At 35.7% G+C, this 15,495-nt stretch overlaps 1 protein-coding gene across 1 annotated transcript in view; it reads left to right on the top strand.

Moving 5' to 3' along the window:
• Positions 1–1,146: 1,146 nt before the first annotated feature.
• LOC121428891 (sodium- and chloride-dependent neutral and basic amino acid transporter B(0+)-like) overlaps positions 1,147–15,495 on the top strand; it is a 32,058-nt gene continuing 17,709 nt past the window's right edge. The window contains exons 1-4 of the mRNA XM_041625767.1: positions 1,147–1,782; positions 7,087–7,194; positions 9,117–9,248; positions 13,820–14,263. Of these exons, the coding sequence (XP_041481701.1) occupies positions 1,741–1,782; positions 7,087–7,194; positions 9,117–9,248; positions 13,820–14,263 (726 nt within the window). The 5' untranslated portion in view covers positions 1,147–1,740. The remainder of the gene's footprint in view (positions 1,783–7,086; positions 7,195–9,116; positions 9,249–13,819; positions 14,264–15,495) is intronic.

Genomic DNA, 15,495 nt, shown 5'->3' with positions numbered 1-15,495 from the left:
CGACATTTCGTTAATTTCTTTCTTTGGGCCTTAATTGTCATCTTTTCAGTTTGTTAACAAACCTGCATCCCCTAGCTCTTACAAAATTGTTCGCAGGCCCATGGCAATATGATGGAGTTATCCAAAACAGCAGGCCTAACACACATATTATATATAGGATTAGAGTATATTTTTTATGAACATCGTTAAAATTTTATGTGTTGATGGAAAATTTCCAAATGTGTGTGAACCTGTGCTCGCAAATACCATATCATACTATCTTAATAAGATATAAGAAGTCAATTTTCACTGCCTCTTAAACTTATTGAAGCATGAAGGAAGCAGACAAAATTAGAAGATAGACCTGGAATCTCGACTGCTGATTCAGCATTCTTCCCTTATTTGCGGGTAAGGTAAGGTAGGTAACGTGTGGAAAGTCGTTTGAGATTATTATATTTAAAAAGCCCTAAAATATACCAGCTACTTGTTACATAGAAAACCCCCCAAATAATTTATGTTTTCGGTGAAGAAAAATTGAAGTAAAAAAAAGAACTTTTGTCCTATGCAACTTTCGAGAATGATATCATGCTACAAGCCAACTTCAGCCAAAGTAGAAATGTTCATGTGAAAGAACACGGAACTTGACTTAACTGCGATGTGCATGCCAAGATAGAATAGGTCGAGTGCAACTGGAGTGGAGTTGGGCTCATATTGCTTCTGACTTCTGAACTAGACTTTTTTGTCCGAAATAGCAGGATATCATGTTGTTTTGTATGAGGTACACAACGTAAATAAATGAATGTAATCAAATAACGTGTAGGCTTGGTTTGATTATTTGTTTTAATTATTATCGAGAGTAGAGTTTTTGTATCAGGAAATAGTGATACCGAGTCTCTCAATTCCAACCCACTGAGTCACGTAGCCAGACTTTGTTCGACCTCAATATTACCCCAGCTCTCTTTAAAATGGGTTCATAATCCTTATCCATTTCATTACTCTCCTGCAAAAATACGACCCTGTTTACGACTTTTTCATTTGCGTTTTTATTAAAGGCTTGCCTATATATACTGGGGTTTCTTTCCCGCTTTAGTCCGCGCTCGTTGAATCGGAAAAGAAAGAATAGGCTTTATTGTGGTACAACTCGAACCACATTCGGAGCGTGAAGAGAACCAATGACTGTACATCACCTATTGTGATGTCACGCAATCCTTTCATCTCCCGTGCAATTTCTATTAGCACTTACCAACGGGCGAATGATATATGATGAATGGGCTGATTTTGCGATTTGTGCAAGAATCGGCAAACGCTGTCGCCTGTGTGCAGGGCTAAACTATCACGCCAACCGGCGAAGTAGTTGGCTTCCGCGTTCGAAGCTGCAACAAGCACACCCCTCCAATGTGGCGCCAGTTTTTGGCGTGAACTGTTGCAGCTAGCAAGGCACTTCTACCAGTACCAGTCTGCCATCGGAAACAAACGCGGAGCTCAATAGGTTGTTGGTACCTGTCACGTATAGGCCTATAAATATGAATACAGATCATAACGAGTAATAATGGATTGAGGAATAATATTCAGCAATAACGGATCACATTACAGTTTGAATCTGGCAGCACATCTCATTCTCAGCTGTTGCACGCACAAGGATTACATGTATATTGTATTCAACATCGTTTCACAAACTGGATTGCCCATTGTATAAACTGACAATTTCGGCCTATTTTACAAAGTTTTATTTGTTTAGAAGGAGAGGATATAAGGACAAATATGGTGAACCCGGAGGACTCCAACGGCAGCGCTCGACCCAGGGTATGATTGTGATGTCATCTTTTTTTTATCTCCTCAGAAGGGATGTTTTCTGAATTTGTATATAGTTTCTTGTTGTTTCTATAATTATGTTTGAGCAGTGTATGTTTGGAGGGCAGTTCTTGTTTACTGGACACTGGCTATACCTTTCCATGTATCTTTCTTTCGGAATCACTGTATCCTTTTTCTTTTACGACTTCTTCCTCTTATTATTCTTCATGAATATCATCATCATCATCACCACACCACCACCATCATCCGTCATCATCATCATCATCTTATTACTACCATCATCACCATTACCACCACCATCATCAATTTCATCTGAATTTGTGTCATGCTTAAGAATGGATGTTTGTAGGGCAGTTCCTGTTCATCGGACATTGGCTAAAAATTATTTCCATGTATGATTGAATTACAGTAAATTCTCTTTCAGAATCGTCATTGTTGTATCGGTATTCTTCTTCCTCTTCTTCTTCCTCATCATCCTCTTATTCTTCTTCTTCTCCTCCTCCTTTTTTTCTTCTCCCCCTTCCCCTTTTTTCTTCTTCTGCTCCGTCTCCTCCTCCTTTTTCTTTCTTCTTTTTCTTCTCCTTGATTTCATGAGAACTACGGGATCTAGTGGATAAGCAGCAAAGTTGTTAGGAATATATATATATATATTCTTGATACTCTATCAGTAAAATCCATTTTAAAAAAAGTAGACCTCATCCTTTTTTGTTGTTTTCTTAACCCCGAGACTATTCATGGCAAGCAATTGTAATCCTGATTGTAATGGCCATTTGTCTGCCTGTATTGATTTGCAGTTTTTTATTATCTGATACATGACTGTATTGGAGAATACTTATCCATGCTGCCACTTTGACGTTGGGCATAATGATTTCCTAAATCATTGCATTGACAAGCTACATGTTCTGAACCATTCATATTATCAGTATTCATTTGAGGACCTTAATCGGTGCTATGTCGGGTTTCATTTCTTGTTCCAAGCAGCAGTTTTACTTACTATTTTGAATGTGTATCTTTTAGGTTTCCAAATCCCATATTGTCTACAGCAGTGTAATCATTGGTAGTCATAGGACATGTAGGTCTATTCACAGCTCCCTTTATCGCACCGTTGCAAATATGGCGCAGTATACATGGTAACCCCAATTATATTGTGTATTAATATACTGGGCTATATAATATTCATGGCGCCGTTAATGTTGGCTTGGGTACTTCAACCATGTATAGGTCATTTTCAGAATGAATACAATTGAACCAACCACAGACCGAGTATGACTGAAAATTTTACATTTTATTCTTTAATATAAATTATTTATCAACCTTACATTGCCACTATTCTGATTATTACGGGAATTCCCCATCCAGCAAACACGGTAGCAAGGCAAGGCAAGCACCATTATTGTCACAGCAGAGTATGAGTATAGGTAAATTAAACATTGCTTTTGTCATGTCTGCTAGAGTTGTGTGTCAACCATGTCAACAGAACTACAAGTACAGTGAATATCTTGCTTTGCCGGAGTCATTGTATTAGCATGTTTTCCCCACTGATTTATGCGATTGAAAATGCATGGATTGTTAGTTTTCGTGGAAAGAAAAAAATAGAATTGATAATGGCACATGAATTATCATGATTGCACTTTCAATGTTTGATTGGAAATATGCCGGCATAATATCAGTCTATTGTGTTATTTAAACATGTTTTTAATAATAATAATATAGGCTATTTATATTACGCACATATCCACCTTGTTAGGTGGTCAAGGCGCTCATTCCCGGCTATAAGCTAGGCGTTCATAGCGCACACAACTTTTTAAGGAATTACTTCCTACCGGTACCCATTTACCTCACCTGGGCTGAGTGCAGCACATTGTGGATCAGTTTCTTGCTGAAGGAAATTAAGCCATGGCTGGGATTCGAACCTACGACCCTCTGTTTCAAAGTCCGAAGACTAATCCACTGGGCCACAACGCTCCACAAGTTTAAGTAAGATCAGTAGGCCTACATATTCATCATGTTAATAATGAACGTTTCCAGTTATATAAAATTCAGTCTAAATTCTTACGGGTCTATGGTAAAAATTAAAACAAAACATTTTACTTAGGGGCGGCTTCAATGTCATTTGTATTTGAAACCTCTTTACTTATTGATTATCAACTGTGATTATATCAGGCTATCTTTAAAGTATTTTTATAGAGAAGCAATCCAGACCTTATGTGCGTTATTTAGCGTAATGTTTTAAGAATTATTTTTAATGAATTATTAATGATGATTATGACAGGTGTAAATATATTCTTGTTTATCTTGACAGTATAGGAATGTAAAGAATGAAAAAAAAAACACCCACCTAGCTTAAATGATCATGTTATCGTTTGTTATATTGATGACAGTGTCATTATGGTCTCTAGTGAAGGTAAATGGTGAAAATTAACACTTCATGAATATTCCAAAGCTTGATTAACTAAACTTCAATCAATCACTCACGAGTTCCATATTTTGTAAATACAGTGTATTGTCAAGTCATATATTCTTGCTGAAAAATCGTATCCCTAGCTGTATTGAACGTAGATATCAGTCTAGCTGCTTTGCGCTTTTGTAACATGTTTTGATACTCTCCAAGTTGGAAAAAACTAAAGTAGTTTATTCAATTCCACGTCGTTTAGATAAGCAAAATTACGTCCATTTTTTAAAATCCCAAAATAATAAATAGCGTATTGATAATATAGATACATAGCTAAATCGTTGCATACTTTCGGTCTTGTTTAGTCCAGAATAGAATAAATTAAACACACTTTTACAAATTTGCGCAGCATCAATATCACGTTCTGTGTGATTTTTTTTTATAAACTAAACAGTGTATTGCTTGTTTGTATACACGAGATATTACTTACACACGTGCATCGGAGCATTAAAAATGATTCATATCTCTAATGTTGTGTTGTTGTTTTAAGCTGTTATTAAATGAATTCGTTCAACACATCAATTCAATATCATATTTTTTTTCGAGTAACATAATACATAATAGCATCTGTGATAGTACATGTAGCTCCATGATAAAAATATGATATAGCTTTTATACTTCATAAGAAAATGGCGTCACTCTTGGCTTATCTTCATAGAGATAAATGCATGAGTATATATCTATAGGGTTATCGTGCACTCCTACCGAAACAACATGGCGTCGCCCTGTTTGAGGACCATCTAATGAAGATGATGTTTTTTATTTCCGTAAGATTACAAAATATACAGTTTTGCAAATAAAACTGTACAATATACATGTATACAAGCAAGATAAAATTATGGCTGGTAGCCCTTATTCAGCTGCAACTATAATTGTTGCTAATGTTCTTCCATGGGGCAAGTGCAGTGTAAGACAATATATGACAAATCATAACATGAAATGAAAATCCATTCATAATGATATAACAAATTACAGAACAATAAATTAAATAAATCAAAGTAAAACATATATGAAAAGGAATACATATACATGTAAACAACATAAACAATAGGTACAACTTAATAAAAACTAGTGTGTAAAGTTCATGAAGGTGATTTATAAAGTAAGAGATGCAAGTAAGCGATGACAGTTTCACGACATTGATCCGAATAAGAAAAATAACCCATAAGTCATGTCACAATAAAATTGATTATAAAAGAAATCGACTATAGAAGTAAATCCTCGTCTATCAAATTTTTTTTTTTTCACCACCAGACCAAGTATATTAAATCATTTAAAAAAATCAATATACAAACCAAAATATATACAAAATCATACATGAGTGTACAATATAGTATAAGAGTTAGAGATAGCTTTAGTGTTTTGGCTCTGAAATAATTATTTTGTAATAAAAAAAGGGATTAGGGTTATGGTTGAATGGTTCTAATCTTTGCGTAATATGCATATTTTCGGTTTATTTCAAATTCGTCTAATGCCAATTCGTCCAATTGCCAATTCGTCTACTATCATTTGGTCTACCATCACTTCGTCCACTATTAACATGCTCAAATTCCATTTCGTCTAATAACCAGTTGGTCCAATAGCCATTTAGTCCATATACCATTTGGTCCAATTGAACTAAGTGTTGATTGTGCAAACTGAATGAAAATCAGAATGGATATTAGACCAACTGGTTATGAGACGAAATGGTCATAGACGAAATGGTCATTAGACGAAGTGATGATTAGACCAAATGGTTATTGGACCAAATGGTTGTTAGACGAAATGTTGATGGACGGAATGACATTAGACTAAATGTATGTAGACCATTTGGTGAGTGGACAAGTTGGTATTAGACGAATCGGCAATGTGCCCTATTTTCCATCATGGTAGCTACTGTTGCCTGAGCACAATGGATTGCTTGAAATTTTTGTACAGAAATATTTTGATTTGAGGTCAACGCGAGGCATTCTGTAATATTCTATATTTGATGAACTGAAACTGAACCCTCAAATATTCCTATTCATTGAAAAATATAAATCAGAAAATTGATTGTGAAAGGAGTGCTGCTTATCACTGCTAAAACTCCATTTCATGCTTGTATGATTACAACACTAGTTATACTGTATACATGTATGAATGTTGGTGACGTGTTCCTCAAACAGAGGAGGGATGATTTTTTAACAATAGGATGTACTGTGGCGCGACGTGTTTGTAAATCATTTATCATGCAATGTGCATTGCTTCTGGGTTATAATTCCCCATTACCTCGGAATTATGCAGTTCTCAAAGCTTATTTCAAATCATTTTCTGATCTACTCGAATATGTCTACGTATATACAGTTACATTTCTGTGATAATAATTATCTGAAAAATGTTAACCTTCGCCATTTTATTACTATATGTTTCGCATTTTCCAAGTATGGAGTCCCGTTTCATATAGAGACTGTTATAAGAAATAACAAATTTACTATCAGCCATACATATTGCAGGATTTCAGTAGCCTGAATTTGCAAATTTGTAGCTTTAAGCTGCAATTTTTTTTATTTTTAATTTTTATTATTATTATTATTATTATTTTTTTTTTTTTTTGGGGGGGGGGCGTTAAACAGGCCCCTGTACTACGTTCTTGACCGAGATCAAATTGTACTAATTTCTCATCATGAATCCAACATTATTAATTACATGTATGATAATGTATTTCGATGCCTTGACATGCCAATACAGATTACGGTACACACATGGGCATGGGCATCTGCGTCTTGGGCACACTGCCGAGTGGATTTGGCGCATTACAAATTATCATTATCATTACATAAATATAAATAAATATAATTCTCTTTCTTATAATTTTTTCTCTCCAGAGAACCCCAGGAGCCAATGCAGCTGCTGCCTATCTTCCTGCAGGCGTATCATTAAGTGCCCGGGCCACACCCGTACAGTATCAGCCCAATAATGGAGGAGCTGCAAGGGTATGTGTATAAAAGTTGATTTTAATCAAAGGGCAAGTCCACCCCAGAAAATGTCAATTTGAATCAAGCAAGCGTCACGCTGAAAATCTTACCAAATCAGATGTAAAAAAAAGTTAAGACATATTGAAGTTTCGCTTTTTTTTCACAAAACAGTTTATATAATGCACACATTAGTGACGTGTAATCAAATATTCCATGATGTCCTCACTAACAATTTTAGCGTCATCATGCTTGTTGGATTTTCTCTTTTTATTCAAATCAACTCTTATTTGCTGGGTGGACTTGTCCTTTAAGTATAAGGAGGAGGGGGGCACAGTTCATGTTCTTTGTTTTGTTGTTGTTGTATTACTTTGGGGAAGTCCTGTTTTTTTTGTCATTGTATTTGCTATTTGTTACCTTATATCTCTGTGGACAAATGGCATTTTACAAATTGCTTTTGCTTTTGAGTGGGTCGGTTCACCCTGTTTTCGTAGACATATATCTTTGCTTACAATGTGTTATGCGAAGTTATGCTTATACACTTATTTAATTTTTCCTTGTTATACCACCAAACGTGAAAAAGTCCTGATTTTGCGTTATTTTCTGTTGGGAATGAACAAAAACAAATGTCAAAATTTATAAAATCATTTTAAACACGTGGCATCGCTTTACATGGCATAACATAACATACAAACAGAGAGCGCAAAGCCCTCAAAATGTAATTTTATGGTGATAAAAAAATAAAGTGTAATAAAAATTGAATCAAAATTACTAAAAGTTGTTATTTTTTCAATTATCCATTTAAAATCAGAATTTGCCCTGACAATATTTTGTTTGTCTCATGTCTTCAATGGCAAGCTTTTTGAAAAGAAAATTTGAGCTGGAATAGGAGCATCAGGTTATATGCATATACATGTTCTAATAATTGTTTCACCGAAGAAAAATTATGTAATCACTAAAAGGGGAAAGCATAGGGCCCCAACCAACAATATCGGATAATATCACCATTTCAATTCTTGTGAAAAACAAGTATGATTAAACGTGGTCTACAAACTCTATCAAATATAGATCAATTTAAACTACTTTTTTGCCCTTGCATATCTGACACTATTCTTTGTATTCGTAACAACTTTGGCAATCATGCACATATCTCTGTGCAGGTGCATTGTATTATGAGTGGGCAGAAAAGACATATTTATTTGAAAGAAGCGTGACAAATGATCTCGAATTATATTGTAAATACTTATGGCTTTCACCCAGTAAATAAGATCGCATTGATCGATCTGTTTGATAAGTCAGAAAAAAAACTATTGAACTATGAACCAAGATTGAACTGAACCTATTAGGTTCTTAGGGCGAATTCCTAATGATTCAATGCTCGAAAAAATAGGAACGTCATCAAAAACAGAATTGTTTAAAAGGGAATTAAAGGACTCTCTTTTTTACAGAAGCGATATTCATTTCATGCAGAATTTTTCTCCTAAATCAGGCGCAATTGAATTGAATTTATTCGCAAGCCTTCGTGCATTTTAACAGTACATTAATCTTTTTCTTCGACATGTTATGATGTTCGATATATGAGGATTTATAGTTCAAGACATATAGGCCTAGGCTACAATGCACCTCTTATGCCTGAAACTAACCCTGATTGGATTATATTTTTTTCTAAAAAATATAACAAATCCTCTTAAATATATGCGGAATAATCGTATTTAGTCTTCAGCAAATTAAATTTAATGATGAGTGGACAAAATGGCAGTTATTTAGACCATGTGGATAGTGGACGAATTGTTGATAGACCAAGTCATATGAGACTGGAGTAATTCGACGAATTGGCATTAGAACAACTGGAAATAGAATATGAAGGCCTCTTTGAGGCATACCGTCAGTGCATTTTTCCATTTTTATTTATTGAATTCTTTGTTTCGCCCGTTTTGATACAGAGACCGTCCAACACCAGCTCTGTGGCAGCACACCTCCCACCGGGAGTGGCTAGCGCCAGGGCTACTCCGATGGCTACCCCGAGGGCTACCCCAGTCCAACATTACCAGCCCAGCAATCCAAGCAACTCAAGGGTAAGTCCAGCCTTGATCTTCACCAGTCCTCAAACTAGTTGTTATTAATTTCGTCAGTGTCATATGAGTTTATAAATTGGACGTGTACTGTTAGGAATCTGTTCCCCAATAGGCTCTCCACAGTTAAACCACAACTTTAAACCAGGTTTAAATTAAACCTGAGTTCAGAATACGGGCCTTGGAACCTTTACCTCTCCTCCGCAGTTGGAACTTATTCAAAGGAGCAGAAAGGGGTTCTGAACATCCCATTTACTGTTACAACCTGCTATTTGGTAATTTATGGTGTAAACGACCCTATACGGAATAGGTAGGGTTTCTTCCCACCATCAAATCCCCATGTGCTACAGAATACTAAAGGGTTCCTTGATATAACCAATTTTTTTTAAATTTTTTTTTGTTTTTTTTACTTTTCTGAAAATCATAAGATATCTATGATGGGAGAATTTTTTTTATTTGTGACGTCATATGCTCGCAGCTACATCGTGAATGAAAAAATACTTGTCATTTCCTTTAAACAAATAAAAATGAGTTTATTGTACCTTTATTATATCAACAGATAAATTATCTCACACCTATTCGTGAAAGAAAACATTATTCCAGTCATCATGAACAATTTAAAAAAGTAAATTTATGCATTTTATATCATATAACATGTGGGGCAGCTGCTGGTGTATGACGTCACAAATCAAAACTTCAAATTCAAATACCTTTCCTGATCTTAAATGAATTTTTCTCCAACCTTCAGCACTTTTATCTATTTTTTCTTATTTATTTGTACAGCAAAATTTTCGTCTGGGTGAACTTCCCCTTTAAAATGTTTCTTGGGTGTCAATTCAAAGCGTGCAACGAAGTAACACAAAGTCAATATTGAATCTGATCAAGTACAAAGATTGTTGATCTAAATATTATTTCTAGGTTCAAGCTACAGTAGTTTATATTAATATTCTCGTTGGCCACGAATGAACCCATTTTCATGAATTACATGGCATTTTTTTATTTTTACATAGCAAAAACTGTAGTGTTAACCGATGTACATAGAGGACCACATCAGTTATTTTGCACTGGTGCTAAAATTGACAGCGTCAGCGTGACACCTATATATTCAACACCTTTGGTTGTTACATTTTGACTCTTTGGTGTTATGTTCAATCTCTAGGGTGTAAGTTTAACACATCAGGCCTCTATTAACACCATCTGGTGCTAGTTTTAACACCACAGTTTTTACAGTGTACCACGGGCGTACAGATGGGGGGGGGGCTTAGGGCCATACCTCCCCCACAAAAAAAATAACGACCAACCAAAAAAAGAAGAAAAAGAGAAAAAGGATGAATATGACCTTACTTTCTGAAAATTATGGTGAAGTCTATTATAATATTTTCGTATTAAAAATGTCCAAATTTTTGCTTGCTCGCTCGCAGCCTTCTTAGAAATTCTTTCCAAAATGCAATGTCAGCCCCCCCCCTAATTTTGTTTTTTACTCATTACGTCACTGAATCCTACCTTCTTTGAAAAAAGGGTACTTGTCGTTTGTTGCGTATTTCGAAACTGAAGTGTTCCCTATAAATTGTTCTAAATTACCCAAACCAGTCACTTTGGAGCATTTTTAGGTTCGTTATAAAAACAATCCAGGTTCTTGAGCTCGAAAAACCCCTGTTTTCACGGGTTCCAAGTACGGGACAAAAGGGGTCCAATTCGCACTATTATATCGTTATGATTTATTTTATGAATTGATGATGACACACTATATAAATTATATACTTTCCAATAAGCGTATTCTGTCTGAAAACACTATTTTTTTACGCCATACCCTTTCCTAGCAAATATAATCATAGTGTCCTTCACTCGCAAACCAAACGATAAGTCGATATATAATTTCTTGTCTGCAGTTTGGGTACCGTTTCAAGAAGACTTGTTATTGTAACTAACGCATAATTTCTGTAACACATTTAACCACAGCCAAGTATTCCAATATGTGATACTGTGATATTTTAGATTTGTTATTATAACGAGTTTTATTAAACGGGTCCCAGTTTTTCGTAATTAAGTGGATGTGGGATGGTTTTCGGGGGGGGGGGTTGAATATGATGAAGGTGTTGGATTGAATACCGAAGTTTAAAGGAGATGAAACCTTTTGAACAAGATAGCTTGTGTGAAAACAGAAACAAAAACAAAAGCACAGATCAACGAATGTTTGAGAAAAATCGGACAAATAATGAGAAAGTTATGAGCATTTGAATATTGCGATCACTAATGCTATGGAGATCCTCACATTGGCAATACGACAAAGATGTGTGATGTCACTTGCGAACAACTCTCCCATTACTTTAGTAAATATTTCCCTTAAACTGCCCCCTTTTATCACATCTATCAGCAGATCATGTATTCTTTCTATAGGAGGGCGTGTAATACATTTTTTAAAGAATACATCTTGTATAAAGAGTTTGTATCACAGTAAGAAAAAAACAAAAGACATTTTGGGGGTATTTCATAGTCCATCAACAGATCAAAGGGAACTTTGTTCATAAGTGACATCACACATCCTTGTCGCATTGCCAATAGGAGGATCTCCATATAGCATTAGTGATTGCAATATTCACATGCTCGTAACTTTCTCATTATTTGTCCGATTTTTCTCAAACATTTCTTAGTTCTTATTCTTTGATTATTCTGTTTCGACACACGCCTACTTCATAAGCGTTAAGACAAAAGATTCGAAACCAACTTCACTCAAGGTGATGAAGCCCAATTTGTTTTCATATTAGGCTGGCACACAATATCATGTATTCTTTTTGTTAGCTAACAGACTGAAAATAATCCAACTGAAATCGATTTGAAAAGAGTTTTCGTAATATATAATGTACTTTGTACCTAGCAGTATTCATGGGCGGAAATCCCAGGGGGGGGGACAGAGGGGACGTGTCCCCCTACTCAAAATAGTAGGGGGGGGGGTCACAATATCAAATGTCCCCCTACTACTTTTGGTCTTTAATGATGGTAAGAAATACATCATTCAAAATGGAACTAAAACATGTATTTGGGGACGAAATTACCTTACTTTTGGGATGATAACCTTTTTTTGCTTGTCAAATTTTCCAGCCCCTTGTCCCCCTTACCTTTCTTACCTTTTGTGAGAGATTTCCGCCCCTGGTAGTATTTAAGGGACAGTAGAACATTTTGAATAATTCATTATACATGTCCTCTTTTCATTTCTTTTAAATGCAACTGCATGCTAGTCTGAAGTTACCTACTATTTCCTTTTATGACAACTAAGGAAACATGATGTAAGTTAGGATAAACATTTAGTCCCATAAACTCAGAATACATATTTGCATCAGCTATATTCACGTTAATAAAATATTTCAAAGAAGTAATTCAAACATAAACTGTTCATATATGGGCATTGTGGCGTGCGCCTGTGATACAAGGTGTGGGAAGTTACAAATTGATGCAGAAGTTCGAGGTTTGAACCCTGCATGGTCACGTCTTTCGGATGGTGACGTTAAAGGTCGGTCCCAGACGTAGATAATCATATCTGATTGATACACGTCTGACAAAACTCAAATGCACACACACACGTTCATATACACTGTTAGAAAAAATAGAAGAAGTTCCTGCAGCAGAGTCTCGAGAACACCTGTAATCTTACCGAATTGCGTAATCTTACAGGAAATTGGTATTTGATGTATGGAATCTTACAAATTTCCTTGAATAAAACACCCTTTTCCCCTTTTTAAACAGACCAGGTGGGTGTTTCATAAAGCTGTTCGTAAGTTAAGAGCGACTTTAAGAACGACTGGTGATCCTTTCTTACGCGTGTAACCATCGCTAATGAATATGCCATTTACCACAATAAAGGATCACCAGTCGTTCTTAAGGTCACTCTTAACTTACGAACAGCTTTATGAAACGGCCCCCTGTTCTGTTAAATTGCAGAAAAATTCTTGTTTTATGAATTTACAGAATGATTATTACGCAATTCGGTAAGATTACAGGTGTTCTCGAGACTCTGCTGCAGGAACTTCTTTTATTTTTTCTAACAGTGTAAAGTATGCATTCATCTTACCGTACGGTTGTGATTTATGTTGTATGTGTGTGTGTGGGGGGGGGGGGGCAGGTCGTTAACATAATTTTTTTTTCTCATTAGGCGAATAACAGCAATACCAAACTTAGCCCCTTGAAATTTTGCAACTACCCAGAATATGTATATTTAAAAATCTTATATGGAAAATCTTAGATAGCAATTGACTGAAATATTTTAACGTATTTGGGAATCGACTTCTCATGTTATTGAATGGGTCTCAAAGAAAATAGGTTCCTGTTATTTACGAAAATAAATGAATAAATAAGTAAATACATACACACCCCCACACACTTAACACCCCCATGTATAGATATGTATATATATATAATTTGCATCAAACAAGTTTTAAGCACGGTAAAAAAGTAAATTGAATAATAGGCCTTTATGTAAATTTATGCTTTTGAGATATGTAATATAGGCCGATTCTTTTATTACAAAAAAGAGGTTAATCTTGTCAGATCTATTATTATTTTTCTTTTGTCTTTCGCAGAGACCATCTAATACAAGTTCGGCAGCCGCATACCTCCCCCCGGGCGTATCACTTGGTTCTCGAACCACGCCCAATCCCTACCAACCCAGTAGCGGCAGGACCACGCCCAGGAATATGTTCGTACCAATAAGTGGGCGGAGCACTCCTATGCCTGACAGCGGGCGCACCACACCCATCTCGAACCTACCTCCCAGTGGTCGGGCCACGCCCGCATCGTATGCCCCTCCCAGTGAGAGAGACACGCCCACATCTATCCGTCCTGTGAATGGGAAAGCCTCCCCGGTTTCGGTGCACTCGGTTACATATGATACCCGGAATCGGTCGGTGTCTCGCTCGAGAGAACCGCCTGCACCCGCGGTTCGGACTGTATCTAGAGAAATTTCTAAGAAAGAAAAGGAGAAGCCGTCAAAGCCTCCATCTCGTCCTCCAAGTATTCCAGATGTGGTGAGATTTCTTTCCAATTATTCTAAAAGACCCACAAACATCGCTTTAACCATACGCAAATCGGTCTACTAATGGCTTCTTTCCAAAATTATCACGTATTCATCATGTTCATTGAAGCCATTTATTATAATCTGAGATTAATAAATCAAGCTTCTATCTATTTTCATTGATTTTTCACAATATTTCAAATAATATACATGCATAATTTCCATCACTTAAAGGACAAGTCCACCCAAACAAAAAAAGGAGAAAAATCCAACAAGAAAAACACTGAAAATTTCATCAAAATCGGATGTAAAATAAGAAAGTTATGACATTTTAAAGTTTCGCGTAATTTCACAAAACAGTTATATGCACATCCTGGTCGGTATGCAAATTGGCAGACTGATGACGTCACCCACTCACTATTTGTTTTGTATTTTATTATATGAAATATTCTAATTTTCTCCTCCTTGTCAAGTGAAACAAAAGTTTTATTTCTCCCTGAACATGTGGAATTTCCATTATTTTAACAGTTTATGGCTAGGTTAAGTTGGTCCTTATTGTCAAATTTGTAAAAATTGAAATATTGTATTATTCAAACAATAAAAAACAAAAGACATAGTGAGTGATGGACATCATCGACTCTCTCATTTGCATATCACTGAGTTGTTCATTATCTGTTTTGTGAAAAAAATAAGCGAAACTTAAAATTGTCACAACTTATTTTACATCCGATTTCGATGAAATTTGCAGCGTTATGTTTGTTTGATTTTTCTCTATCGATTCAAATCAACAATTTTCTGGAGTGGATTTGACCTTTAATGTTTCAAAAAGAAAAGCTTCAGAAAGAAACTGCACGCACGCGTGTTTACAAGTGTGATCTATGGTTCATATTGCATTTATTTCAGAAGGGGTTTTCGAACAGAACCGGTATGTTAAAACATCTTTTTAATCAGTTTAATTCAGTTCAATTTTTATGGCAACCAGATTGCATATTTTGCAGGTTGGACTATATTATGCAGTAATACACACACCAACTGGTTAACAAGACTTATAGCTTACATTTCACATGTCAAAGATCGATAGATACTAATAATTCAAAATGACAAAAACACGATTTAAAGAAAGTTTCTTCTCGTAAAAACATTGGAAGGACGATAACTGAAGCAAAAATCATTACATAAATTAATAAGTCGAAGGATTTCCTAAAAAAACACGAACTACAATGCTGGCATCCAAGGGTGGAACGC

This window comes from Lytechinus variegatus, chromosome 15 (assembly GCF_018143015.1).
Source record: "Lytechinus variegatus isolate NC3 chromosome 15, Lvar_3.0, whole genome shotgun sequence".
In the NCBI taxonomy this organism is placed as follows: Eukaryota; Metazoa; Echinodermata; class Echinoidea; order Temnopleuroida; family Toxopneustidae; genus Lytechinus; species Lytechinus variegatus.
This window is presented reverse-complemented; position numbering and strand designations above follow the sequence as displayed.